The following is a 27,506-nucleotide window of genomic DNA, read 5'->3' as shown; positions in this document are numbered from 1 at the left end:
ATTCCATCTTAAATTTATAAAGATAATTTTTACTGTTTTTCCTTTCTTTAATTAAAGCCTTTCTTGTTTAAGAACCTGATTGTTTTTTTATTCTGGTGAGACCCCAGGGGACTAGGTCTGGATTCACCAAGGAATTGGTGGGGAGAAAGGAGGGAAGGGGGGGAGAGAGGCTAATTTCTCTCTGTGTTACGATTACTGTCTCTCTCAGGGAGAATCTGGGAGGGGAAGAGAGAAGGAGGGGGGAAGGTGCATTTTCCTCTCTGTTTTAAGATTCAAGGAGTTTGAATCACAGTGATCTTCCAGAGTAACCCAGGGAGGGGAAGCCTGGGAGAGGCAATGGTGAGGGAAAGGGTTTACTTTCCTTGTGTTAAGATCCAGAGGGTCTGGGTCTTGGGGGTCCTCGGGCAAGGTTTTTGGGAGGACCAGAGTGTACCAGGCACTGGAATTCCTGGTTGGTGGCAGCGCTACAGGTTCTAAGCTGGTAATTGAGCTTAAAGGAATTCATGCTGCTACCCCATCTTTTGGACGCTAAGGTTCAGAGTGGGGAATTATACCGTGACAGAGCATCTGATCTGATTTCAACAGAGGAAGAAAATGCAAGATAAAAGTATGGTTCAAATGCCACCTGACTACCTACCAAATTTGGGTTTTGAATTAAAAAAAACTAAAAAAAAACCACACACAGACAAACTGCTGAGGCTGTCACACATCTTGTAGAACGACCTGAAGTTCTCTCTGAGAATGAAGAATAACTACTCTGGATACACAGAAATAGCCACTTGGCCTGTCTCTGAAGGAACAGACTCCCCGTTTGAGTTCTCTCCAAATGCAATGAACAACCAGGATGATCTATGAAAAAGCTTAGTCCTGCCCAGATAAATGTAACCTATTTCACATTCAATTTATGTAGCCAAGCCTCATCAAACAAATTATGAGATCTCAAAGTGTAAGATCGGAAGGGGCAACTGTCTATGTGAGATGAAATTTGTAGACCAATTTGGGTAAGAAGTTCTTAGATAAACAGCAGTGTCTTATTTTTGTGAAATAATGCAAAGCAGGACAAAGGGAGTCTGAATTTCACCTACTTGTCTGGCCAAAATAGGAGTAACCAGAAAAGTCACTTTAAAAAGAAATATAGTTTACACCCAAAATGGTTCTTGAGTTTACTTAAAACCAAATTCAAATCCCATGAAGCAGTGAGATGTCTAATCTGAGGGTTTATATACAAAATCCCTTTAAGTAGATGCTTCTTCAGTAAATGAGTAAAGACAGATTTTTTTCAATCACACAAGTGTGGTAAACCACAATTAGCTCCAAGTACACTTTAATACTAGGGATAGTTAACAGATTTTATTAGGGAAAGTAACAGTTTCAAAAGAGAAGGTAGATAGCATACTCAAGGTAATCCATCCCTACAAAACCAAATTAAAAGACATGCCTGTTTCAGTGGATGACTCTCAAAAAAAGAAAAACAAAAAGAACCTAGCAAGACTCCAACAGCACCTTCCAGACTTACATGACACAAACTATGTTATCTCACGTTAAGAACCTAGGTAGGATTCCAAGTTACCAGGTGCAGCAATTCTGTATCCAGGTGAAGCAGCAAGGTTTGGGGGTCACAGCTAAAAAGGAAAGATCCCTCTCAGTGTGATAGTGTAAACATCATACTGAATGAGAATAAGACAGGATTGTGAAACTCATAGGAGCTACTTGTCATGTCACACACAATGTGAAATAGGAGAAAAAGCATACAGCTTCACAATGGAAATGGAATGGATTCAGTAGGGCAGTGATCTCCCAACTTTTCCCTACCAGTAATGGAATGTGTCTGTGCTCCCCCAGGCTGGGACTTGGGAACAGCGCTGCAGCCAGAGACCAAGAGTGGTGGCTGGCAGCCAAGCTGTAGCCAGGAGTGAGGGCCAGAGTGGAGCTAGGGGAAGAGCAGGGCTGCATGGCGCTCCTTCCCTGCCCTGCCCCCACATGGACATTCCTCCACACCTGCCTAGGGGCCATGCCCCACAGTTTGGGGACCACTGCAGTAGGGCTTCTTGCTCTCTGTCTCAACCGGTATTAAATAGTAGATATTTGGCAATGTTCAGAGATGCAAAGAGCCCATTTATAAAAAACCCACCAAAGAAAAGATCCTCTACTGATCCCTGTAAACCATTTACAATGGACATGACTCCTCTGGCTGAAGTACTTAGCTAGAAAGCTTTCCTTGCCTGTCAGGTGTAATGAAGGCAAGGTCTGGTTAATAGCATATTGCAGCAGTGATGATTGTGGATAACCTCACCATTTTAACATTTGATAACTGACAATGCTATCAGAGCTAGTCTTCCGGACAAAACTGAAGCACAGCTTAAAACTCTTCCTCTGTCTGTATCAATGAATGAGGGTAATTGAATCCTTGTCCTCCTACTATCCCTTTACATATCGTAGAACCATCTCTCTCTCAGCATTCCCTTCTTTAGAATGAACATGCTCATTTACACCAGCTTTATTTCATGAGTCATATGTGGTGCTACACAAATTTACTTGACATCTACTAACCTACAAACTAAGGCCATGTCTACATCTAAAATTTTGCAGCGCTGGTTGTTACAGCTGTATTAGTACAGCTGTATAGGGCCAGCGCTGCACAGTGGCCACACTTACAGCAACCAGCGCTGCAAGTGGTGTTAGATGTGGCCATACTGCAGCGCTGTTGGGCGGCTTCAAGGGGGGTTCGGGGAACGCGAGAGCAAACCGGGGAAGGAGACCAGCTTCGCCGCGGTTTGCTCTCGCGTTCCCCGAACCACCCTGCAAACCGCAGGGAAGGAGACCTGCTTGTTCGGGGAACGCGAGAGCAAACCGGGGAAGGAGACCAGTTTCGCTGCGGTTTGCTCTCGCGTTCCCCGAACCCCTCTGCAAACCGCAGGGGAGGAGACCTGCTTGCTCGGGGTTCGGGGAACGCGAGAGCAAACCGGGGAAGGAGACCAGCTTCGCCGCGGTTTGCTCCCGTGTTCCCCGAACCCCCCTGCAAACCGCAGGGAAGGAGACCTGCTTGCACGGAGGTTTGGGGAACGCGAGAGCAAACCGGGAAAGGAGACCAGCTTCGCCGCGGTTTGCTCTCGCGTTCCCCGAACCCCCCTGCAAACCGCAGGGAAGGAGACCTGCTTGCACGGAGGTTCGGGGAACGCGAGAGCAAACCGGGAAAGGAGACCAGCTTCGCCGTGGTTTGCTCTCGCGTTCCCCGAACCACCCTGCAAACTGCAGGGAAGGAGACCTGCTTGTTCGGGGAACGCGAGAGCAAACCGGGGAAGGAGACCAGCTTCGCCGCGGTTTGCTCTCGCGTTCCCCGAACCACCCTGCAAACCGCAGGGAACGAGACCTGCTTGTTCGGGGAACGCGAGAGCAAACCGGGGAAGGAGACCAGCTTCGCCGCGGTTTGCTCTCTCGTTCCCCGAACCCCTCTGCAAACCGCAGGGAAGGAGACCTGCTTGATTTCCAGACGCTTCCTCAGGTATGCTGGGATACCTGCTTATTCCACGGAGGTCAAGAAAAGCGCTGGTAAGTGGCTACATTTGATTACCAGCGCTGGATCACCAGCGCTCGATCCTCTACACCCGAGACAAAACGGGAGTACGGCCAGCGCTGCAAACAGGGAGTTGCAGCGCTGGTGATGCCCTGCAGATGTGTACACCTCCTAAGTTGCAGCGCTATAACCCCCTCACCAGCGCTGCAACTTTGTGATGTAGACAAGCCCTAAGACTGAGCACTTCAAAAGGCAAGTTGGGTGGCGAAATCCCTTTGAAATTCAATAGGACTTGGCCATCAAACTCCCTCAGGCCCCTTTGACTATCCCAGTGTAAGCTTACAAACCAGAATTAAAAAAAAAAAAAAAGCTGTGCTGGGCTTAACCCCTCAAAGCCACAACCCTGCAAAAACACCAGTCTGTATTGCATTTAAATGTTAAATTCTGGAGAAAGTTGTAGGCATGGCTGGTAGTACCTATCTACCCTGACACTTCCCTTTAAAAGACCCTGTTTTTATTTGCTTATAACATCGTCAAATGTTAACCACGGGGCTGAAACTTCCCCTGCTGGATGTCTGCCTCAGGCTGAAGGATAGTTTTTTTTTTAAAATTGTAGCCAAAACAATTCAGCCGTGTCAGAGAACTAGGCTAGAGAAAAATAGGTTTACAGTGTCAAAAAAAATTCCGGTAACCTTTTCTTTGAAAAGTTCTAGGAAAATCAAGCACTCCAAAGTTAGAAAATGCCAGAATTAAGGTTGTCCATGTAACCTTAATTCGGACCCTTTATGCATATGTGATAGAATAGGAAAATGTAATTAAAGACTATTTTTTACACAGGACTCTCCCCGCAGCACAGGATGGACCCACTGTGAGGATGAATCAGGGCTGTGTAGTAAAGGAGAACATCAGGACAGACTGTTGGTCTGACCCAGTATTGTCATCTAGCCTAGTATGCGGTCTTCCAACAATGGCCAATGCTAGACCGTTTAGAAGGAATAAATGGAACAGGGGACAATTATCGAGTGATCCACTTCCTGTCATACAGTCCCAGCATCTGACAGAAAGAGGATTAGGAACAACCAGAGCATGGGGTTGCATCCTTGACTATTTTGGTGAATAGCCATTAATGAATCTATCCTCCAAGAACTTCACTCATTCTTTTTTGAACCCAATTATACTTCTGGCCTTCAAAACACCTCCTGGTAATGAGTTCCACAGAGCTGACACTGTGCTGTGTGAAGAAGTACTTCCTTTTGTTTGTTTCAAATCTGCTACCTATTAATTTAAATCAGGTGACCCCTAGTTCTTGTGTTATGTGAAGAGGTAAATAACTTCTCCATATCATTCATGGATTTTTACAGACTTCTATCATATCCCCCCTTAGCTGCCTCTTTTCCAAGCAGAAAAGTCCCCGTCTTTTTAATCTCTCCTCATATGGAAGCTCTTGTAGACCCGTACTCCTCTGTGTAGCCCTTCTCTGCATCTTTTCCAATTCTAATATATCTTTTTTTAGATGGGGCGACTAGAACTGCATGCAGTATTCAATACCATGGATTTACAGTGGCATTATATTTACTGTCTTATTATCTATCCCTTTCCTAATGGTTCCTAACATCGTTAGCTTTTTTTCACTGCCACTGCACACTGAGAAGATATTTTCAGAGAAAAGGGGAGTGTTGTTTGGAGAACGCATGTTTTATTTGTTGCAGAAGTTGGCATGAGGCCTGGGATGGCAGGAAGAGAAAGGATGTTCTTGGATTTTATCAGTGCCAGTGTTGCTAGGTCACTTAAAACCAAATTTTTCACAACGGTCACTCATGTTCCTCATTTTCTAGGTGCCTGACTTGCAACCTTGGGGTCTGACTTGCAGAAGTGCTGAGTAGTCTCAGCTGCAAATGGAGTCAATGGGAGCCGTGCTTTGAACATATAATGAAGTGCTGTATGATGCTAAATACGCTGAAAAATCAACTCCTGGTTGTCTCAAATTGGGCATCCAAAATTAGTGGGTACTTTTGGCCATAATCTCTGTGCCCCTGTTCCCCAACTATAAAATGAAGATGATATCATCCCCCTCAGCTCACAGGGGTGTTGTGAAAATAAATGCATTTATTGTTGTGAAGAAATCAAATACTATAGTGATGAGCATCACAGAAAAGCCCATGAGGAAATTCGTAATTCTGTCTTCAGAGCAGGTTTTGAATAGCGCGCTGTGGCATGGGGCCACACACTGAACAATGAGAAAATACAAATAAGTGAGCACTATCCATCCTGTGCACTAAAAGAAACTTGGGTCCTTTGGAAAAAAAAATTCTGTGCTTATGTAATTAAAGACAGTATCATAATGCAGACACTGAAGGAAAACAAATTAAGCTTGTATAGGCAACCTTCATTCTGACATTTCCTAACTTTGGAGTGCTTGGCTCTGCAACCTTAATGTTAACAGAATTTTTGTGTGTAATTAAATGGAAGCCATCTGACAGTGTACCTACTAGGGCTGGCCAAACAGCAGAAAAATATTAAAACACATTAGATTAATTACGTGTGTATTTTATCCAACAATGTGTTTGCCAAAAGCCATGACTGGCTCCAGAGTTGGTTAAATAATACAAAAACAGTATTTGTCAAATAAAACCTAATAATGCATTCACTGTGTAATTTTTACCAATCCTACTTACGATGCCTCTCATTTTTGTATCTTTCCAGCTTAACTCTGATTTTCTTTCCTAATGTAGATCATGGGGTCTCTTTTCTTGAGTTGTTTTCAGTCTGTTTCCTCTTTTTCTCTCTTTCCCCCCACAGCACAGCCTGAAGACACTCATCTAATTTACTCTTGCAGCAGGCCTCAACACCGCAAAAGCAATGGTAGTTGCTCTCCCTAGAACCACCTGACACAGCAATGCAGCATAACAGGTGAACCTCTTCAAAGGCTCACTTGAATCTTACATATTCTTCTAACTCAAGACTTTCTACTGGGGCAGCAGAAGTGAGAAGAGTTGGATAGCCTGGCCCGACCATTCTTCTCTGGAGCAGCAAGCAACTCAGAATCCAGTAACAACAAAAACAATCATAAAAACACAGTAACTCTGCACTTCTACAGCAGTTTTCATCCAAGGATCTCAAAGCAGCCATGTTGCAGGGACTTAGCCAGTGTAACATGCAGAATCTGTGCATAATATAGCACCTGACAGACTGGCCAGCAAGGGGCATGACATCACAAGCACAAAGTCCACCTCTTAAAACATGCTAAATCACACTCTGGGCCTCTCCAAAACTATTAATGAAAATGACTAAGATTTAATACTTTTTTAAAAAAAAGAGTTCTTAGAAACACGACACTGTTTCACTAGCTCCCTAATTATGAATGGTTTGTCAGCTGAGAAAGATGGCATTTTATTGGTACTACACAGCAGGAACGCCAGCTGAATGATATACTGTGTCCACTTCTAATTTACAGGAAATACAGTTCTTCGTTTGTGTGACAAATCAGGCGACATTTACAAGAAAACAAGAAAAACCAAGGCTCATTTCAGTTTAATTGAGCCCAATCCAAAGATCCAGATGCTAAACTGCTGATGTTGTGCTGTTCATGATCTTAACAACTACCAACCCATAAGTCACCATATTACTTAACTGTCACCTATAGAAGTTATTAACATTTTATCTGTTGACTCCCAAGTGAATTCATATGAATGCTCCACATTCACACACTACATGAGTCTAGTTCTGATTAGCAGTTATCAACATTTAATTTATATTTTCCTATGGCGTGCCAGCAAGGTGAAGCACAATCACTTCTTTATTATTGATTTACAGCCAAATCTTCAGAAATGTTCAGCTCCTTATCTTTAGCTGAAAATCAGGCAGAGGATCCTTCACTTGGACTCTCAAAAAACAAGGCACACAAAATTAATGAACACTTCTGATAATTTTGGCCTTATTCATTCAATCATCTGAGTCAGGAAGTTTCCAGCTTCTAAAATGCTTCCTAGACAGTTAATAAGCCAAAAAGTACTGACAGTCTCTCTCTACTGAAATAAATCTATGCATTTGATCAAGGATCGTTATATGGCCTATAATCCTACATAACTACATTTCCTGACACATCAGATTGGGACCCTATTCAGATTCAACTCTATTAAAAAAACAAAAGTAAAAATACTACATCCATTTTGAAGAGAAAAGTGATCAGACAAAATATCACATCCTCATTGGCAAATCCTCAGTGCCTACAAACTTGCTTATTGAACTTTCTGGATTTTAGCAGCACACCTGAAGGAGTCTTGTGCAATATCATTCCAATTACTGATCTGAATAAGATGACAGAACAGTTGTGGAAATTAGCATGACACTCAAAACATTTTCTAACAGGACTCACATTTTTCTATTTATCGGATCCTTTAATCTGAATTTCTTCTTTTATTTATTGAGGAAGATTGTCATAACTGTCCTACTCAGATCTGAACCTTAGAGTTCAGAACACGAGAAGCTAGCATGAAACCTCCAAACTTAATTACCAGCTTGGATCTGATATCGCTGCCACCAGCCAGAATTCCAGTGTCTGGCACACTCTGGTCTCCCCAAAACCTTCTCTGGGGAACCCCCAGACTCAGATGCCCTGAGTCTCACCACAAAGGGAAATAACCCACTTCCCTTCTCTCTCTTCCCCTCCAGGTGTTCCCTCCCTGGGTTCCTGGCGAGATATATAGATTCAAGCTCCGTGAATCCAAACAAAGGGATTCCACCCATTCCTCCTCCCAGATTTCCCCACCCTGGGTACTCTGGGAGATTCCCTGCTTCAAGTCCTTGAACCATAAGTACTGAGAGATTTAATCTCTCTCCCCCCTCACCCAGAGGGTATGCAAAGTCAGGCTTAGTAAATCTAACACAAGGAGATTTCCCCCCTCCCTTCGTTTCTTAGCCTTAACCAGTGAAAAACACTCAAACAGGTCTTAAAAAGAAAGCTTTATATAAAAAGAAAGAAAAAGGACATAAAATGGTCTCTGTATCAAGGTGACAATATACAGGGTCAATTGCTTAAAGGAAAAAATGAATAAACAGCCTTATCCAAAAAGAATACAATTTAACACATTCCAGCAACTACACACATGTAAATACAAAAAAACAATATAAACCTTTTGTCTTACTATCCTTGTACTTACAACTTGGAAACAGAAGATTAGAAAGCCTGGAGATAGAAAGATCACTCTCAGAGCCGAGAGGGTCACCGAACCAAGACAAATAACAAAAAACTCACACCCAAAACTTCCCTCCACCCAGATTTGAAAAAGTCTTGTTTCCTGATTGGTCCTCTGGTCAGGTGCTGTTTGTTACCCCTTTCCAGGTGAAAGAGACATTAACCCTTAGCTATCTGTTTATGACAAAGATATTAACTGTAATTCACATTAGGGGAAAAGAGCCATTTACTCCCAAAGCTCTCTGGAACATATATAGCTATGGTCCCCAAACTGTTCTTCCACATACCATCAGGGGATGCGCCCCACAGCCAGAGGATAGGGCCCATATCAGCTCCCACAGGGGGTGGGAAGGGAGCACCATGTTTCCAGCCCTGCTCCACCCTCAGCCTAGCTCTCCCCCCAGCCCCATTCAGCCCCCAGTCCTGCTCCAACCCCAGCCCAGTTCTGCCCTCATTCTGTCTCCCACACAGTCCAGCTCCACCTCTGATCCCAGCTCTTCCCCATCCTCAATTCCATCCCCAGCTCTGCCTTCAATCCAAGTTCTGCGGCTGAGGAAGCCATGACTGTGCAGTAATTGCGGGAGGGGAAGAAAGGAGATGCAGACAGATTCCTTTAAGAGGAGAGGGGAGGGTAATGGCGACTGGAAAAGTTTGTGTACCACTGATGTACAGATATGGTAGTATTTCTATATATCTATCTTACAAGCAAGCTGTGACAGTCCTCACTCAGGGTGGTTGTTAGGGGAGTACTGTCTAGTGGTCGAGGCTTAGGCCCCTGACGTGCAAGCAGTGTTGTTGGTAGAGGAGCCCGGGCTCCGCCACTCCACTGGGCTCTTACCCAGGACCCTTTGAGAGCTGCCAGTGCTCTGACAGCTGAGACTGCCCACTCTCCCTGGGCCATTTCCTACCACCTCCCTGAAATTGTCTGAAAGTCACTTTCTGGGTTTAGGCAGTGTGAGGGATGTCTGCTCACCAAAAGGCACCTTCTGGCACCTGAGTGTAGTGAGGTCGCTCTCTTTTCTCTCTTGGGCAGCAACTGCCTCCTCTGGTGGTATGGCCCAGCCTCCTGGGCCAGCTTAGGCCAAGGGCTTTCCCCTGCTCGGGTAGTCTGAACAAAAATAAAGGGGGATTAACCAAGTCCACAGTTCGTATGAAAGGGAGAGGGGAATGCTTCCCTCTCAGGCTCTCTCTGCAGCAGGTCCTCCCTTCACCTCAGGGAGGGATCACTGGCACTGTTTAGGGAGGCATTCTGCCTTTCCTCAGCTTTTCGCTCCTGGAGCTGCAGGTTTCAGGTCTACTCTCTTCCCTGAGAAGACACCAAATGACCTGCTCCCCTGCCTTTTAACTCCTCTTCCAGTTGGTGCATTTGCTACAGGTGTGGTGGGGTGGAGCTGCCTGGGCCCAAAGCAATTCCTTAACCCCTTAGTGTCCAGTGTGGGGTTTGTAAATCCCATCACACAAGCAAACAGTGCAAAAGAGAAGAGCCAATGCTGATCTCCTAGTAACATCAGCAAAGAAATATATATTGACAACAGACTGAAAGACCAAATTAAACTAGCCCAACATTTTATTTAAGTAACACTTGATAATGGGGCTGACCTTGGCGCAAAGCAAGCAAGACACTGACTTGTTTAAAGAAAAAAAAAAAAAGGGCAACAATCATTAAGTACTTCCACCAACACGGCACGGGATCAGAAAAAAGTCAACATCCACACAGATGGTTTGACAAGAAATTTAGCTACGTTTACAGAATAAGCAGTACTGATTTATGGAATCAGATTTTGTCAGACAAAAAATCCTTTTTGACAGAATAATAATAATTGGTGGGCAACGTGACCACATTTGATCAGCCTATACCTCCAACCTGCATATGCCAGCAGGCATTCCAAATAGTTGGTATCTGCAGGAAATGGTACAGCCAATTCTTCTCTTACCAGGATCCTCTATGCATGTGCTAGGGTGGCCTGTCACCTTACTGTGTTGCCAGTATTTCTTCATAGAGCAATGCAACAGTAAACAGCTCAGCAGCTCATACCAGCATCCTAACTATGTCAATGGATTACCCAAACAGTTGTAATCCTGCCTTAAGTGGTCAAGAAAAATGGGTACAAATGTGGCAAAGGTCATGGTGCAGCAGTTTTAGCACTATCTACATACAGCACAACAAAAGGTTTCCAAACACTATTTCTCATACTTGGCTCTTCTAGCCTCCCACCATTTTAACTTCTACTTTGGCACAAAATATATATATTTGGTCCTGCTGGGTGCTGCTTCTGCACATTCACACTCACCTTCCCCACTTCCTCACACTACTGGCAATTCCCCTAAGCGCCTGGGTTTGCTGGAATAAACTGAGGCAGCTGCGAGGGTCCACACCTCCCTTATAGCCATAGTCTCTAAGTGTTAAGTGACATGAGGTTTACTCAGGTGGTATCCAACAGGTTTTTAAATCTTTTAGAAAAGATCTGGCACCATCCTGTATAGCTCCTTTGTTAAGGAGAGATTCAGCTTTCTCCAAAATCTCTATCTCGTGAGAAGGATCCATGAAGAGGGAAGAAGAAGTGGGTTTTGAAGGAGATTTGGTGTGAAATTCAATGTAACCACTGCAAACAATATTCAACACTCATTGATCTTAAGTAATTGGATACCAGGCACCTTAATGCTGAGAAATGAAACTTGAAAAGGGAACGGACACAGTAGTAGAAGAGGTGCAATATTAACAAAACTCTGGCCAAGGATTCTCAATAATCCCGTCAGATCTGAGCTCCAGAAACTGATGAGCTCCTGAGCTAAAACTTCAGTGGCCTTGCTTGTATTATCCCTGCTTCTTGGAGGGATAGGGACAACAAGGCTGGGTCTGAGGTCTATAGTAAAAAGAGAACCTCTGATGTATTTGGTAACTACCTCTAATACCTAAACGCAGGACAGGCAAACTCTCTCGTGTTATAGCAGACTCTAAGTCCCCAGGAGCAAACAAGCACGGGTAACTTTCAGTTTCTCTCAGTCTTCAACAGAAGAGATGTCCCTCAAAAGGCAAATCCTCTACTTCTGACTGAGCTTCAGATGACAGTCTAGAAAGCAAGAATGGTGTTTTATAACAATGCCTATCCTTATTGGCCTGGTCCATGAATCAGAAGTATCAGATGCTCTAAGGGCATCCTTTGTTACAAACAATCCTCTATATAACAAAGTCCTGAGTGGCCTTTCCCTGCTCCTCATACAAGGCATCTAGGATGGGGGGAAACAACATCCTACAGGGCATACTGATACTGTGCCATAACAATTTGGTCATCTGCTACCCACATCTCAAGAAACCTGGAAGAGTATATTTTGCAGCCCAGAGCACTCATTCTTCTGCTTTCTCTCTACCCACCGGTGCAGATCAAGAAGCATTTTCACTCAGATTGTTCTAAAGCTGCAGATACCAAAGAACTGACAGCAGGGTGCTGGAAAACATATAAAGTCCTAGTGAGTGACCTATACCACGGACCAGTCAGCTTGCAATTCAGCTACATACATCATGCAACTTAAACCCACAATGGAACTAACTGAAGATGTTTACAAATACAAACTTCTTAAAACAGAGGAAGAGACAGTTACGGTCAACAGCAGAAGTGATAGCTTGTGACTGAAATCACCCAGATATATATTGCTTGAGACATCAATTTAGCACAGGTATTTTCATCTGGCACAGACAATGCCCACAATAGCAATGGACAAGGGCCAAGTTAGGACTGTTTGAGGTATCATAATTACATTTCCATACTTTTCAAAAATGTTAACATGTAACAGAGAATTTCATGGCTCTCTAAAGCAATGGTTCTCAAGCAGGGGCACATGTACCCCTGGGGTATGCAGAGGTCTTCCAGGGGGTACATCAACTCATTTAGATATTTGCCTAGTTTTACAACTGGCTACCTAAAAAGCACTAGCAAAGTCAATACAAACTAAAATTTCATACAGTGACTTGTTTATACTGCTCTATATGCTATACACTAAAATATAAGTACAATATTTATATTCCAGTTGATTTATTTTATAAATACATGGTAAGATGAGAAAGTCAGCTTTTTTCAGTAATAGTGTGACTGACATTTTTGTATTTTTATGTCTGATTTGTAAGCAAGTAGTTTTAAGTGAGGTGAAACTTGGGGGTACACAAGACAAATCAGACTCCTGCAAAGGATACAGTAGTCTGGAAAGGTTGATAGCTACTGCTCTCAAGTTTTCTTTTATAAAGCTTCAGTGTCCTTAAGTCTTCAATACCTATTTACAGCTTAAAGTTTATGTTTGGTCTTGAACAATTCCTTTTAAAAAGTCTATCCATATTTCTCTGCACACTGAATCCCATACCTACCCTAATCAATCCATGGTTACATTTAGAGAGGGGAATGGCACTGGAGGTATAAGACAACAACATAAATACTCACTGACCCTGTCTATAAGTGTGTGGGAGATGGGGGAGAGACGGTTTTACATCATGATGATAATACACCTGTGCCCTGTTTACAGTAAATTTCACCACAGGTACCACTGGAAGAACTCTACTCATGAATTATAGGCCTGATTTCTGCCAGCTTCCAATAAGCCAGAAGTCTGTCCCCCTTCTCATTAAGGACTTGCATACAGTAGAGATATTTACCACTCTGAAAAACCAACTGTTACTCCAACATGCTGGTAAAATACCACATGTATCCACATACAAGTACTTCAAACAAAGCAGACGTGCCAAATAGTGTTTGGATTAGCCTGGCTGGTCTACACTGGGAAAGTTTACTAAAGAGTCTCAACAATTCTAACACCAGCTTTGTTGAGCTGGAGGTAAAACTGCTGGAAACGCTAGTATAGACTGTCTCAAGCAGCCAGACCTGTTTTTAACTATAGCAGTCATTGCTTTGCAGCAGATTTCACTAAAAAGGTGACAGAAACAGATCCAACCACTGATGCCTTGTCTATATTAGGGCTCCCAGCAGTTTTAATTCCAGTTCAGATGAACAGGTGTTAAAACCAGTGGGAAGTTTTCTTCTGTTTGTTTTGTTTTGTTTTTTGTGTCTCCCCCAAAAATAGCCAGCAAATCTGAATTCTGTTTCCACCAGAGCCATTTCTTTGCCAGTGTAGACAAAGTTACTGGCATAATAGCACAAACAGTTGAACGGTCCTCCTACCATTTTCTCTCAATACATCTATGGACTTTGAAATCACCAAGAACCCATTGCTTTTGGAAGCTGTACTGGTAAATATGGGATAGGCACCCACAGAAGGTTACAACTGAAACTCTTTAGAAGAGCACTAGTACAGATGTGGGATAATACTAAAATGGTTCAGGACACTAATCACGCATACTGAACTTTTTGTGCCCAGATCGTTTCTATTCCATCCGTTCAATTTTCAAACACAAAGTCTAAGATAGTTGGCCAACAGAGGCTTAGCCAAGAATGTTATTTGTGTTACTCTCATTAGGCTAACATTGGTAAGGCTCAGGAGCCTTGTCTATGCTAGGAAGTATATCTATTGCTGAAAATGGTTTTCATCAAAATAATTCCCACAAACTAGAATTTAAGATTGTTTCAGTGGTAGTGCAGAATAGACAAGACATTTTTCAACACTAACACCATTTTCTCACGGCCGTACTAGTACTTGAACCATTTTATAAACAGGGGAACCTTAGGAACGTTGTGTGTGACGTTTCCTAATGTACACCAGGTTTAGTTGTGCTTCCAGCAGAGCTATTCAAAGGTGTCCAACTGAATTTCAATGGGACTTAAGTGCCTAAAACCCTTAGGCTCCTTTGAAAACCTCACCTTAGAAGAACTTGTGGGGATAAAAGAGAGGGAGTGGGAGCACAGCAAAGGAGAGGAAGGAAAAAAGTGATAGCGGAAGAGACAATTTGGGGGAAACAAGGTGCAAGAGAAGAGATCAAAGAAAATAAGAATTTATCGGGCCAGAGACAGCACTCAAGAAAAGAAATGTTGCCTCTCAAAAAGACAATTTAGGCATCGGGAAACGGTGAAAGTGATGGGGAAGGACCAAATCTGATCTGAGGTATGAAATAAAATGGAATTACAACCCAGACCGAGTGTCATCATCTACTGTGTTATTGGTAGGATGCAATCACACTGCCAAATTTCTGAAATTACATGTCCCCACCCTCTTCTTTATTGGGGTGGGTTTTTTTGGATGGTGAGTGAGTTACATAACACTATTTTGATCAAAATTTGAAGCTCCAAGTTATTACTAAAAATAGATTCCAAATCTTAAATACTAAATAGTAAAGTAGGTTTGCATGAAGCAACAAGTGAAACTAGAAAAAAGGAGATTGGAAGCATGGACTAGTGATTATAATGCACTGCACTAGGACTTGAGAGATCTGGGTTCAATTCCTAGCTCTGTCACCAACTCCCTTGTGTGACCTCAGGCAAGTGACTTAATTTCTCTGTGCCTCAATTCTCCATTTGTTAAAACAAAAATAAAACGGTGTGAGAATAATAATACTTCCTTTCTCCAACAGTTGGTTTGTTGTCTGGTTACACTGCAAGCTGTTTGGGACAGGGAATGTGTCTTACTACGCATATGATAGTAATTACCGTAACGGGGGCCCAAATGTCTGTTACAACCTCTAGACACCACCACAATGCAAATAATAAAAAAATTACCCTGCTGTCCACCAGCGCTCAAGAAGTGGGAGAAAGTTTTATGGAGAAGAGGAAGAAGTCCAAAGTCTCCTGGAAGTTCTAAACAAAGCAGTTTGAGATAAACAATTCAGACACACAAAAACCATCCCAATAAGATGAATAAGGAAGTAAAAACTACTACATTGAGACGAATGACAGTTTATACAACATGCCTAGCCAAGATACAGTCTAGGCACAATTTAGCTTTTAAAATATACAAACTAAAGAATTTAACTGGAAGACATATCAACATAAAACCCTCCAGACACCCAACCTGAACCTCTTCCCCAGAACAAATCTACCTACGTCCCTCAGAGAAAGCCTGGGAAACTAGATGAGCTTTGCAAAGTGCCCTGAAAGGCCCAAGAAATTCTGGCTCACTATTGAGCATACAACAAAAATGAACGCATTCTCTGGGCCTCAGCTTCTCATCTATCCAGTGAGGACAATAATGAGTACTCACCCTTAAAAAGCAATTTTGAGATCTGTAGATGTACTATATAAGTGATATAAAATATTACTGGACTCAAAGGCACTTTGGTGACAATGCCTTGCCATTTGAACTAGGACACTGTCAGCCTGAACATCACAACTAGCTGAAGTCAACCGAGGAAGTAGCTCGAAACCAAGTGATTTAAAGCTTTATACAGCAGGTCAAAACCAAAACGTTGATTTGCACCTAAAAATAAGTTTGAGGCCAATAAGAGTATTGAGCAGGCCATCACGCTCTGCATCAACTGAAATTTCAAAGCAGCCTTCCATAGCAGTGTCAAATGGAGGGCACTGTAGTAACCCCATCCGCAGGTGCCAAAGGCACAGATAACTATAAGCAAGCTCCACATCTACACAAGAGCATAGAAATTGCTATGCTGCAACAGAACAGAGGTCCACCCAATCCAGCATCTTGTCTGAGAGTGACTAGCACCCAATGTTTCAGAGGAAGGCATAAGAACTCTACAGTAGGCAGAGTTGGGTAGTCTGCTGCCACATTAGGACTCATCCTGGTCTCTAATAGTTAGAGATTGGCTTAAGCCCTGAATCGTGAGGCTTAATATCCCTTCAAAAATAATTATAACAATTCTGGATACTTTTGTTATCCATATAAAATGGCCTATCCCTTTATGAATCTTGCTAAATTCTTGGCATCAGTGACCTCCGGGAGCAATGAGTTACATATTTTAAGTACATGTTGTGTGACTAAAGTATTTCCTTTCATCAGTTTTCAATTGGCCACTTTTTAATTTCATTGAATGTTTCCCTTGTTCTTACGTTATGAGAGAGGAAAAACCGAAGCTCTTGATCTACCTTCTCTATTTACATACTTTTTCATGCCCCTTCTTATTTATCTCACTGCTAAGGTAAACAATCCGAATCTTTTCAACTGCTCTTCACACAAGAACTTTTGACCTTAATTTTTCTGTGCCTCAGACACTATCTGCAAAATGGGGATAATATCACCACCTCATCTCATATGAGTCCTATGAAAATAAATGTATTAATGTTCGTGAAGCACTCAGATACTTTAGTAATGAGTGCCATAGAGAAAGCCAATGAAGAAACGAAACCACATTCAGAGCAGGGTTTGGATGATGTGCACTAAATAAAGTATGGTTTCACACACTGAATGAGGATAAAATATTAGCTCGCTGCTCAGCGAGTACCATCTATCCAGTGCATTCAAGGAGGCAGAGGTCCTGGAGAAAAAGTAAGATGTCATCATGTAATTAAAGACTATCTTAATTAATTTACACAAAGAAGATGACAAGCTTGCACAGTCAACTTGAAATCTGGCCGTTCCTAACTTCCGAGTGCTGACTTTGCTACCTTAAAGATTTGTGTGTGTTTGTGTGTAATATTTTCCATATTATTCTCCATCCCATTCATTGTGCAAAGTTTGCTTTTTTTGACCACAGCCACACAGCAAACATCTTCCCTGAGCTATCTACAATGAAGCCCAGGTCCCTTTCCTGAGTTGATACAACTAATTTAGAACCTTGGAAGGTGCATTAGTAGCTTAACTTTCCCCCTTCGTTGTGCTGTACTTTTCATAATTGGTACTGAATTCATTTGCCATAATACTATAAATTCAATCAGCTTCTTTAGGTCTCGCTGAAGATCTTCTGGGACAGCACCATTCTTAACTCATCTAAATAATGTGGTCTCCTCTGAAAACTTTGCTTCCTCACTACTCATTCCCCTTCCCTAATCACTCATAAGTATATTAAACAACACTGGACCTAGCAGGGAACCTTGAGGCACTCTGCTGTTAACCTTTTGCCAGCATGAAAATTGACCATTTAATCCAGGGGTTCTTAAACTGGGAGTTTGGAGCCCTCAGGGGGGTCATCAGGTTATTACATGAGGGAGGTCGCAAGCTGTCAGCCTCAACCCCAAACCCTGCTTTGCCTCCAGCATTTATAATGGTGTTAAATATATTAAGAAGTGGTCTGAATTTATAAGGGGGGGGGGGTCGCACACAGAGGCTTGCTATGTGAAAACGGTCACCAGTACAAAAGTTTGAGAATCACCGATTTAATCCTATTCGTTGTTTTCTGTCTCCTCGCCAGCTTTTGATCCATGATAATACTTTGTTTCTCACCCTAGATCTGAAAGAAAGTCTTCTCACAGCCCTCTGTTATTTTAAATCTCCTTCTGCAGGAAGACCACACTGACTGGTTCCTGTTCAGAAGTTTTTTGTGCCACCTAAAGGGCCAGAAATGTAGATTTAAAAAAAAAAAAAAAAAAAGCTTAAATTCTATAAGGGTAAGGTCCACCTGCCAATGAAAATATTATTTGCAAGTGTATTTGTCAAACATATTTCCAAAGCTGATTAGTTTTCCAAAGAATGCAAACATTTTTATTATACAGAAACTTATTCCGTTTCCCTTTTTTTAAATTAGTTTTGCCGTTATTTAGGTTTAGCACTACATTCTCTCCGCCCCAACCATAATTCTCATTACCGGAACTACAGTGCTGATCCATTTCAGATACTGCATTTAACTTTGATTACAGGCCTAAACCTATTTGCACTGAGTAACATTAACCCACCAATATCAAGTATTTTGAGATATACGAATCAAGACACTGATTAAGAGCAAAGTATTACCATTAAATTTGGAAAAGTCACTGTGCTAATACAGTAGCTTTATAACTACTATCCTCATCTCTTAAATTTCCCCACAGAAGGGTTTTAAGAAATTTGCAGGCGATATGGCTAATTTTGTGAAGACGTACTTCGGGAATAACAATCTTATATTTGAGGAAGAAGTAAGTGAAGAATTGAAAATGTGCACCACAAAGTACTGATTTTACAATTGGTTTCACGCATACATGTCTCTGTTAGTAAACTGATGCTTAAACACACTAGCTTTTCCTTATTTATATAAATTGCTATAGACTCCTTATTTGAGTCTCAGAGATTTGCATACAAAGGTACACTAACTCTGTGTTTAATGATATTTGTATAATTGATGGCACATGAAATCTCAATACAGAGCAGAGATCGACTTGCCTCCAATGTGCTATTTGTCTAGTCAGGAATTGAAAAGTCTTTTTGTGGATTGTATATGGCACAGCCATTGTACAAATAAAGGGAAACCATTCCAGTTCTTGTTATCTCCAACAGAAGAGATCAAATCTATTTATGCTTTTATACCATGCTGACCAAACTGAGCACCTAATTGTCTCAACGTTTCTGGTTGTCCCAAACCAGTTAAGATTGTGCTGGTCATGATTCACCTACGCCTTATGAAATTTCCAAATATATGTTCAATCTTAACATTTTCTCAATTTCTAATAGTAGGGTTTCTTTAAAACTAGCTACACCATGTGTTTTTTTAATGTATTTGTTTACCTTTAAGTATGTCCTTAACCTTAACAAAGCTGGTGTTTCTAGGATTTATGTATTTACATTGTTTATGAATGCACTGTGAACCATTCTGACATTCTAAGTTCTACAGCATCTAGTTCCCAAACATGTCCTTCCCCATTTCAGAATTAGTCCAGTGTTCTAGATTTCACCAAGCTCTCTCAAATAAACTTCATTTGAAATTTCTAGTACAAAATGATTCTGAAGAGAAAACAGCAAAGATATAATTTTCTAAACATGATTAAAGCCTGGGTTGTTGTTTTATCCTGAGTCTTATAACTCAAAAACAGCTTCTTTCAATCAACGCACATTTGGGCCAAAAATGTTTGCGGACCGCAGACCACACATGCAAGATCTGAAATGGAAATGACATTTTTTGAGGATTTTGGATGGAGTGGTACTGTCACTTCAGACTTACAATGGAAACCAAGTCTCAATCTGTAACATAGTAAAAAGAAATCTACTATTTTCAATCCTACAACTAATTTCTAATTTGGACTATCAATATAATAAAACAATCTGAATACATACTGCGAAGTCCTGGATAAAGGGACAACCAATCGAAAGACTAAAAGACTAACCAGGTTCCTATAAAATATATCATACCAAGTTGCAGCAGCAGCATTTTCTCTCTTAGCAGCTTTCAACCAAGGGTCCAGGGTCCTCTAGGGGGCCACAAGCAGGTTTCAGCGGGGCCGCAAAGCAGGGCCAGTGTTAGACTTGCTGGGGCTCTGTGCAAGAAAGCTGATGCCTCGCAGTATAGGGCTGAAGCCCAGGGCTCCCAGCCCTGCCACCTGGGGCTGAAGCTGAAGCCTGAGCAACTTAGCTTTGTGGGGACCCCTGTGGCATGAGGCCCTGGGCAATTGCCTGGCTTGCTACCCCCTAATGTCGGCCCTGGCTTTTGTATGCAGAAAAACATTTGTGACACTGGTGGGCTGTGAAGTTTTTATAGTATGTTGGGAGTGCGGGGGGTTCGGCAACAATCAAAGAAGTGTAGGACTAGAAGGGACCTCGAGAGTTCATATAGTCCTGCCTGCACCCAATGCAGGATCACATAATAACTAGACCATTCCTGACAGGTGTCTGACTTGTTCTTAAAAACCTCAAAAGACAGAGATTCCACATCCTCCCTAGGCAATTTGTTCCAGTGCTTAGCAATCCATCCTCTTACTCAAAATAAAAAAAAACCTCAATACTAATGGACTCCTATAGGACTACTCAGCTAAATTAGCAAACATTAAGGCACAGTGAGGAGTGTGGACACCAATCTCCATCAAAGTTCCCTACCTCTGGCTGGAAGCCTGTAACATTACTTCCCAAATACTGAACTTTCCTGTGTGTTGCCTGTGTCTGTCAAAGCTAGATGTAGACACCTCTAATTCCAGTATATCTTCAGAGATCAGCCTAATTTAAAAAGATTACTTCTATATCACTGGGAAAACAAAGATCATCCCTCTTTAAGCAAAGGGAGATAGGAGATAACCTCAGCATCTAACATGGCAAAAAGTTATCCCCTCAAGAAACAATAACCCGGATGAAATCTCTTATTACAAGGAGCTTCTTCAAGATCTTACATTCTAACTTATCTCACTTGCCACAGTGAGAAAACACCTCTCCGTACAGACACCTATGCTATTACATTTTTCTTTTCTTCCCAGATACATTCCCTGCTTTGCCTTCTGTGTTCTTGTCTCCTTCCTTCTCATTACGGCTTTTGATTAATCCTTAACTATCCTCTTACCTCACTTATAGCAATAAAGGATACAGAGCGACAAGAGTACTAAGGCATTTTCTCTACCTATGTACATTACTAACATTTCGAAAGGTTAAGAAAAGTTGTGATTTGTTAACACATCTGCATTCATTTCCTTTTCTACTTTGAAGATTAAAATATTAAAAGTTCACAACCTTCCAAAGTTGCCAAAATGTCAGCTCGCCCCAAAGCAAGACCACAACTACTAGCCATACCCCCGAACACTAGCCCCAATGCAGAACAACACACGAAGACCTCTCCCTGCACCAAACATTCGCATGAACCTGTTCTCCATCTTCCACCCCTCACAATCACAAGAAAACACTCTCCGAACACCTCCAAAACACACCTACAGCCTCTTCACAGCAGCCTGCCACCCTCCTGCCGCCACACAGTCCCTGCCTGGCACATTGCTCCCCTCCGCTGAGCCATATGGGTCACATCCCCTCGCCTCCTCCTGGACCCTTCCCACTGGGACATAGGCATGAACAGTTCTGTCTCCCCACCACAGGCCATGTGTTATCTCCGTCCCCTGCCTTTACATACCACCCCCCCACACCACATACACAGTCCCACAATCCCTCTGACATACAAACACACCTTGCACACACCTTCACCACCCCCACGGGGACCTACCGACCCCAACACGCACCTCCACCTCTTCACCCCCTAAGCCTCATCTGCGCCCTCCCGCTCCCTCCACCCCCATGTTCCCCGTCCCCAGCCACCCCCACCTACCGTCCCCTCTCCCTGCCCAGCGTGTGCCCCCCACCGCCAGGCGGCTGCCAGCCCCCGCCCCGCCCCGTCCCAGCACAGCGCGGCGCGGCAGGAGCCCGGGATCAAACCCCAGCCAGGGAGTTTTCGCTCCGGCAGGCCCCAGGCCGCTCCGCTTTGGAGCGGGGGGGAACCAGCCCCGGCCCCAGCCCCGTTGCTGGCGGCTGGGTCGGGCCAGACCGCGCTAGGCCGCGACAGGCCCCTCCGCCTGCCCTGTGCTGGGCCAGGAGGCGCCGCGGGACCGGGGCCTGCCAGTAACGGACACGGCCCCCTCCCCCATGACACTGCAAAGCTGCCCGGCCGCCGCCCTGGCCCCAGCCGCCCCCGGCCCCGGCGGCGCCGCCATGACGATGCCGCTGGCCGGCGGGTGCCCTCAGCCGGCAGGCCCCGGCCCGGCCCTCACCTTCATGTCGGGACATCCTAGTTCAGAGGCGGCGGCCCAGGCCCGTCCCGGGCTCCCCTGGCTGCTCGGCGCCGCTCGGCCTGGGCCCCGCGCGCTAAGTCCGGCGCGGGCAGGAGGCAGCGGGCGCGGGGGGTCGGTTGCGGCGGCCCCGGCCTCTCCAGGGGGCGGATCCAGCAGCTTCCCGGGCGCCGTGACACGGTGACTCTCGTCGGGCCCCGCCGGCTCCTAGCGCCGCCCCCCGCCTCCTTCCCCGGCCCCCGCTTCCGCTGCGGCCGCTGAAGTCCCCGGGCTGGGTCTGGGCGCCTCCCGCTCCCGGCCACAGCTCCGCCACCGCCTCCTCCGCCCAGCCCCCTCCCTCCCCCCGCCCGGCGGCCGCCGCTGCTGCATGCAGGGAGGAAGAGGAAATACACGGGAGCGAGGGGGGACGGGAGCGCGGCACCGCCCCGCCGGGGAGGGGGCACAGCCCGAGCTCCCCGCCCGGGGCCAGCTTCCGCCCCTGCCCCAGGGCGGCGGCCGGGATGCAACAGGCTCGTCGTCCGGGAGCTCCCCTGACACCCCCGCGCTCCTGCAGATCCCCGGGGCTCCCCAGCCCGGCGCTGCAGAGCCGGCCCGGGCCGTGGGGCTGGGAAGAAAGAACCATAAAGCACAGCGTGAGACAGGGCGACAGCCAGGCTTGGGGGATGGACAGGGTCTGGGGGCTTGGACTTTCCATTATTGTTCGGCCCGGCCATGTGATAGCGCCAGCCCGCGGGAAGCCTGGGACGCCCCATTGCACCCCCGGAAGTGCAGGTGGAGGGGCGAACGCAGCCACACGGCTCCCTTCCTGAAACTTTGCTTTCTCACAGCCCCGCTCCTGGGCTGATGCAATGTAAAGTTAACCTCTGCAGAGCCGGAAAGGTGGGGCCCTGTGACCTGGGCTCTGCTGCACCTAGTAAAAGCCCACTATTGTTTTTCTCAGCTATGCGGCCCACAATATTTCTGTTTGTTACATGGACATCGTCCAATACATAGGCTGGTGCCGCAGCAACCTTAACGGTGGCATGTTGTGATATTTTTTGTAAATATAATTAACGTGAAAGCTGCTCAGCGGCATTGACAGCGCTTTTGCCTTGAATTTTACAAAGAGAAGGAAAACGCCTGTGATTAATAGTAGCATCACTAATGCAAAGTAGGCATTGAAACTATTTTAATACAGTGAGCTATTATGGGGAGAGGGGGTTCAGATTTGGACTTGGAGACAACTCACCTTTGCAGAAAACTAACGGCAGCAACATATCTCTTTACACTGAAGTGGTTTCTAATCTCGGGACCGAACAAGTTTTTTTTTTTTAAATAAAAAAAAAGTTAATTTGCAGAATGCTGGAGAAGTTAAAAATACACACACACACGCCCAAACTGTACGACCCACAGTTTTTTCACATCCGACATCCTTCTTTCCCTGCTAGTAAGACATTATTTTTGGATAATTGTACATCTCATTGATACACACAAAACAATCCACTTTGGTAAACCAAGAGATAGTAACCGTGTCCTTGTGCCTACTCTGCCACTCTTCTTTCTTGGCTCTTGAGCTGTGAAATATGCAGTGATGTCACAAAGAGGGTGGGGAATCATCAATCTTAGCTTTAAAAAAAATAGCTAATACTACTGAGCATGTGCAATGATTTTTTAAAAATTGGTTATTAATATTATTCATTCCAACCAATTTTTAATTACACTTGATCAAGGACACAGGGCCAGCCATGGGGGGGAGAGGGGAGAGAGGTGCCAGACTTTGAAACATTTTGTTCACATCTTTGTGTCAGCCATCTCCAAAAACAAAACCATTTTTAACTGTCTCTTGTCCTCCATAGTCATGCATTATCTGAATATCCCCAGTGTTTATAAATTAAATATATATTGCCAACCCCAAACATTAAAAAGTCACAACTCAGATCCCCAAAATAACTGGCTTGCAAATAATTAAACTATAATAATCACTGTCTTTAGAAGGAGGCACCTACCCTTAATATGCATGATCATTTCATGTTCAAACTTTGACATACAATTTAACTTTTACAAATATAACTAGAAATGCAAGCCTCCCCATTGACTATTTTTGCACTCTCTGTTCTGGCCCTTCCGATTATCTCCCACTCTCTACATTCTCCCCCACTACACCTATTGCTGTCTGCCCCAAAATGTTCCCTCAAAGTCTCCTCCTTTGCTCCTATCCCCCTGTTGTACTTTTGGTCAATCTCCCTCCTGTACCCCACACTCTCTGGCACCCCAGTCAACCTCCTCACATTCTCGTGTTCCTTCTGTTTACTTCCTGCCCTGAAGACCCCTACAACTCCCCTCAGTTTCTCCCCTACACCCCACATCATCCAGCAAATGCCCATCAAGCTGCCCTATATCTTCCTCCTCTTCACCCTATTCATTTTCCTGCACTCCCTTCTGCTTTCTCAGTCACCCTACTGGCCATCCTCCCTAAAAGCAGTTTAGCTTCAGTCTCCCTGAAAACAAGGGGGGTGGGGGGGGGGGGTGGGAAAGAGAGGGATAGAATGGTGGCCATCTTTGTTAAGGGCAGCCTCACTGTCACATGCAGAAGCTGAAGGGGAAATGGTGGCCATTTTGACCGAGGGCAGCCTCAGGCTTCAGTGCTCTTTGAAATGATGGGAGATGATTGCCCCTGCCAAAGGCAAAAATTTGCCAGAACCCTGCAGAAAATTATGAGAACATACACACACACACACCCATGAGAGTTCATGGCTCAGGGGTAATCGGACATCCCTTAAAAACCAGGATTCCAGGACCCATTTCTGTCAATTTTACATCAATGGTGTTTTGTCCTACATTTTGTAAATATATTGACCACCTGAAGGAGCTGCTCTCTATGTATCTCTTACATAGTCTCTGACATGCATCTGACGAAGTGAGTATTCACCCACGAAAGCTCATGCTCCAAAACGTCTGTTAGTCTATAAGGTGCCACAGGATTCTTTGCTGCTTTTACATAGTCTTGTGGCCGAGACATTGCATTGGGCCTCAGGAGATTTGGGTTCAGTTCTTGACTCTGCCACAGGTTCACTAGGTGACCTTAGGCAAATCATTTAACCTCTCTATGCCTCAATTCCTCATCTGTAAAATGGGGGTTAATTGCTCCTGCCTCTGAGTACTAGTCATGTGGATCCCACTCATGGTGTGTATACACACACACACACACACACACACACACACAGACACACACCTTCTCATGTGTTGGTCCAGAGAACCTTTTGGCCAGCAGCATCCAGTGGAGCTGTCCTCACACTCCACCCAAGGTCATAAGGAAAGTGCAGACCCATCCACCATTCAGTTCTCTCTCACCACCTGCATCAGAACTCAAGGCTCATCTATGCTTAAAATGCTGCAACCATACCTAGTGCTTTCTACGTGGGGACTTAGGTCAGTTTAACTACTCTGCTCGAGGATGTGGATTTTTCACACCCCTAACAGATGTATTTAAACCAAATTAATTTTCTAGTGTAAACTAGGTCTCAGTGATGTCCACCCCACTCCCTGGTGAAGATTCTGAAATTTAAACTCTCTAATCCCAGTAGTTCGGTTTAGTGTTGCTAGATACTGTTAAAACATTTTTTGGCCCTCACGGCAGTATCTTGGCTATTTTAGGCAGAGTGCTAAATATTATTTTAATCAATTTCATTTATATTACAATATTCTTATTTAAATTGATTTGCATGTTGCTATTTCATTAGTTTCTTAAATTGCTAAAGGAAACAAGTACAAAACAGCCCCTTTGGTTTTCTAATTGTATAAATCTTAAGAACAAATAAAGAGGCGCCTGCACAAGGCTCTAGAGGCCCCTGCCATAAATTATGAAAACAAAATTAAGTTGCTCACCGACTTTCACATTTCTTTCTGATCTGCACTTGGATACCACGCAAAGCACCCCCAGCAGCAAATCACATCGAAAAGTATCTTGTTCTGACGGTCAATAGAGTTGAACTATTTTGAACCAGGAGGGGAAGACTGTTCCAGAGCTGAGGGCCCCACACAGAATGCTCTTCTACAACCTCCTCTCCTAAATCAAAGGGGAACCAGCTCTAACTGTCAGTAGAACGTCAGCTTTTACACAGAGACTTTCTGTACTAAGAGGTTTCACATTGGGGATCTTATGCTCTAAAAGACAGATTCAGGTTCATTAACAGCCTTGCTATGAGAACACCACAAAACCAAAACTGATCAGCAATTAGCCTGTGCTATATTTGCAACCAACGCCACCGTTGGATATATTGAACATCCACAAGTCAAGAAAGCCAAAATGCTTTAACTGGGCTACACTATTCAATTTGGGTTTGCAGTGCTCCTAAGTCACCAAGGCCTGATCTATACTACAAAGTTAGGTAGAGTCTTGTGTCAACCTGTGTGTGTGTGTGTGTGTGTGTGTGTGTGTGTGTGCGTGTGTGTGTGTGTGTGTGTGTGCGCGCGCGCACTCAAATTTGTCTCCAGCCGATGTAAGTGCCTGGCTTCACCTCCCTGAAAGGTGTAGATTCACAGCCACCCTATCAAGGTCAATGCAGTCTGAGCGTAGACAATGCATGACCCGTGTCAACTATAACAGTTCTCCAGACGCTGTCATACAATGCTGCATTCCCTGCAACAGTGACCGCTGTAGTCACATTTTAAACTTCACACTGCCCACAGGCCAGAGATGCCTTCCCCCTTAAGCCTGCTGCATGTTTTAGTGTCTTTTTCTTATTAGTGAGCAAATCGGCAGCTCTCCCTTGTTGTGTGCAACTTCCCAACAAAACATGGTGGCTCCATGCACACAGAGGTACTCATACTAGATGCGCTCCTGCCTGGAGTAGATGGGAGGTACTGGATCTCCTGGACCTGTGAGGGAGAAGAGACTGGTAAGCACAGTTACACAGTGTAGAAATAAAGGCATCTATAAGCCATTTACACAGGAGTCATAGGCAAAGTGGTACAACAGGGATCAGCAGCAGTGACACGTGAAAGTGAAGGAACTTCGCCAGGATACCACAGAGCCAGGGAGCATAATAGATTTGGGGCTGTCCTGCAGACATGCCACTTCTATAACAAACTTGGCAGCACCTCACAGATCATTGTGGATACCTTTGAGGAGCCCAAGACAGAGATCCCTGCCATAAATAATGAGAAGTAAGTCAAGGAAGAGAAGTAAGGAGACAGCAGGGGACTCCAGTTATGCTGAGAACCAGGATCTGTTTTAGACTCTGCCACAATCTAGCCAGTCCTGCTATGTGAGCATGGATAAACCTGATGAACGGGATAGGAGCTCTGGTAAGTGTATAAGTGCATTTTTCCT

General features: G+C 44.2%; 1 protein-coding gene across 1 annotated transcript in view; it reads right to left on the bottom strand.

Annotated features, from left to right (window-relative positions):
* KCMF1 (potassium channel modulatory factor 1) overlaps window positions 1-22,277 on the bottom strand; it is a 73,003-nt gene extending 50,726 nt beyond the window's left edge. Inside the window, exon 1 of the mRNA XM_030566240.1 lies at window positions 22,178-22,277. Coding sequence (XP_030422100.1) covers window positions 22,178-22,193 — 16 coding nt within the window. The 5' untranslated portion in view covers window positions 22,194-22,277. The remainder of the gene's footprint in view (window positions 1-22,177) is intronic.
* Between the last annotated feature and the right edge of the window lie 5,229 nt (window positions 22,278-27,506).

This window comes from Gopherus evgoodei, chromosome 6, assembly GCF_007399415.2.
Source record: "Gopherus evgoodei ecotype Sinaloan lineage chromosome 6, rGopEvg1_v1.p, whole genome shotgun sequence".
NCBI lineage: Eukaryota > Metazoa > Chordata > Testudines > Testudinidae > Gopherus > Gopherus evgoodei.
The sequence above is the reverse complement of the archived record's forward strand: the minus strand, read 5'-3'. Positions and strand labels throughout refer to the sequence as shown.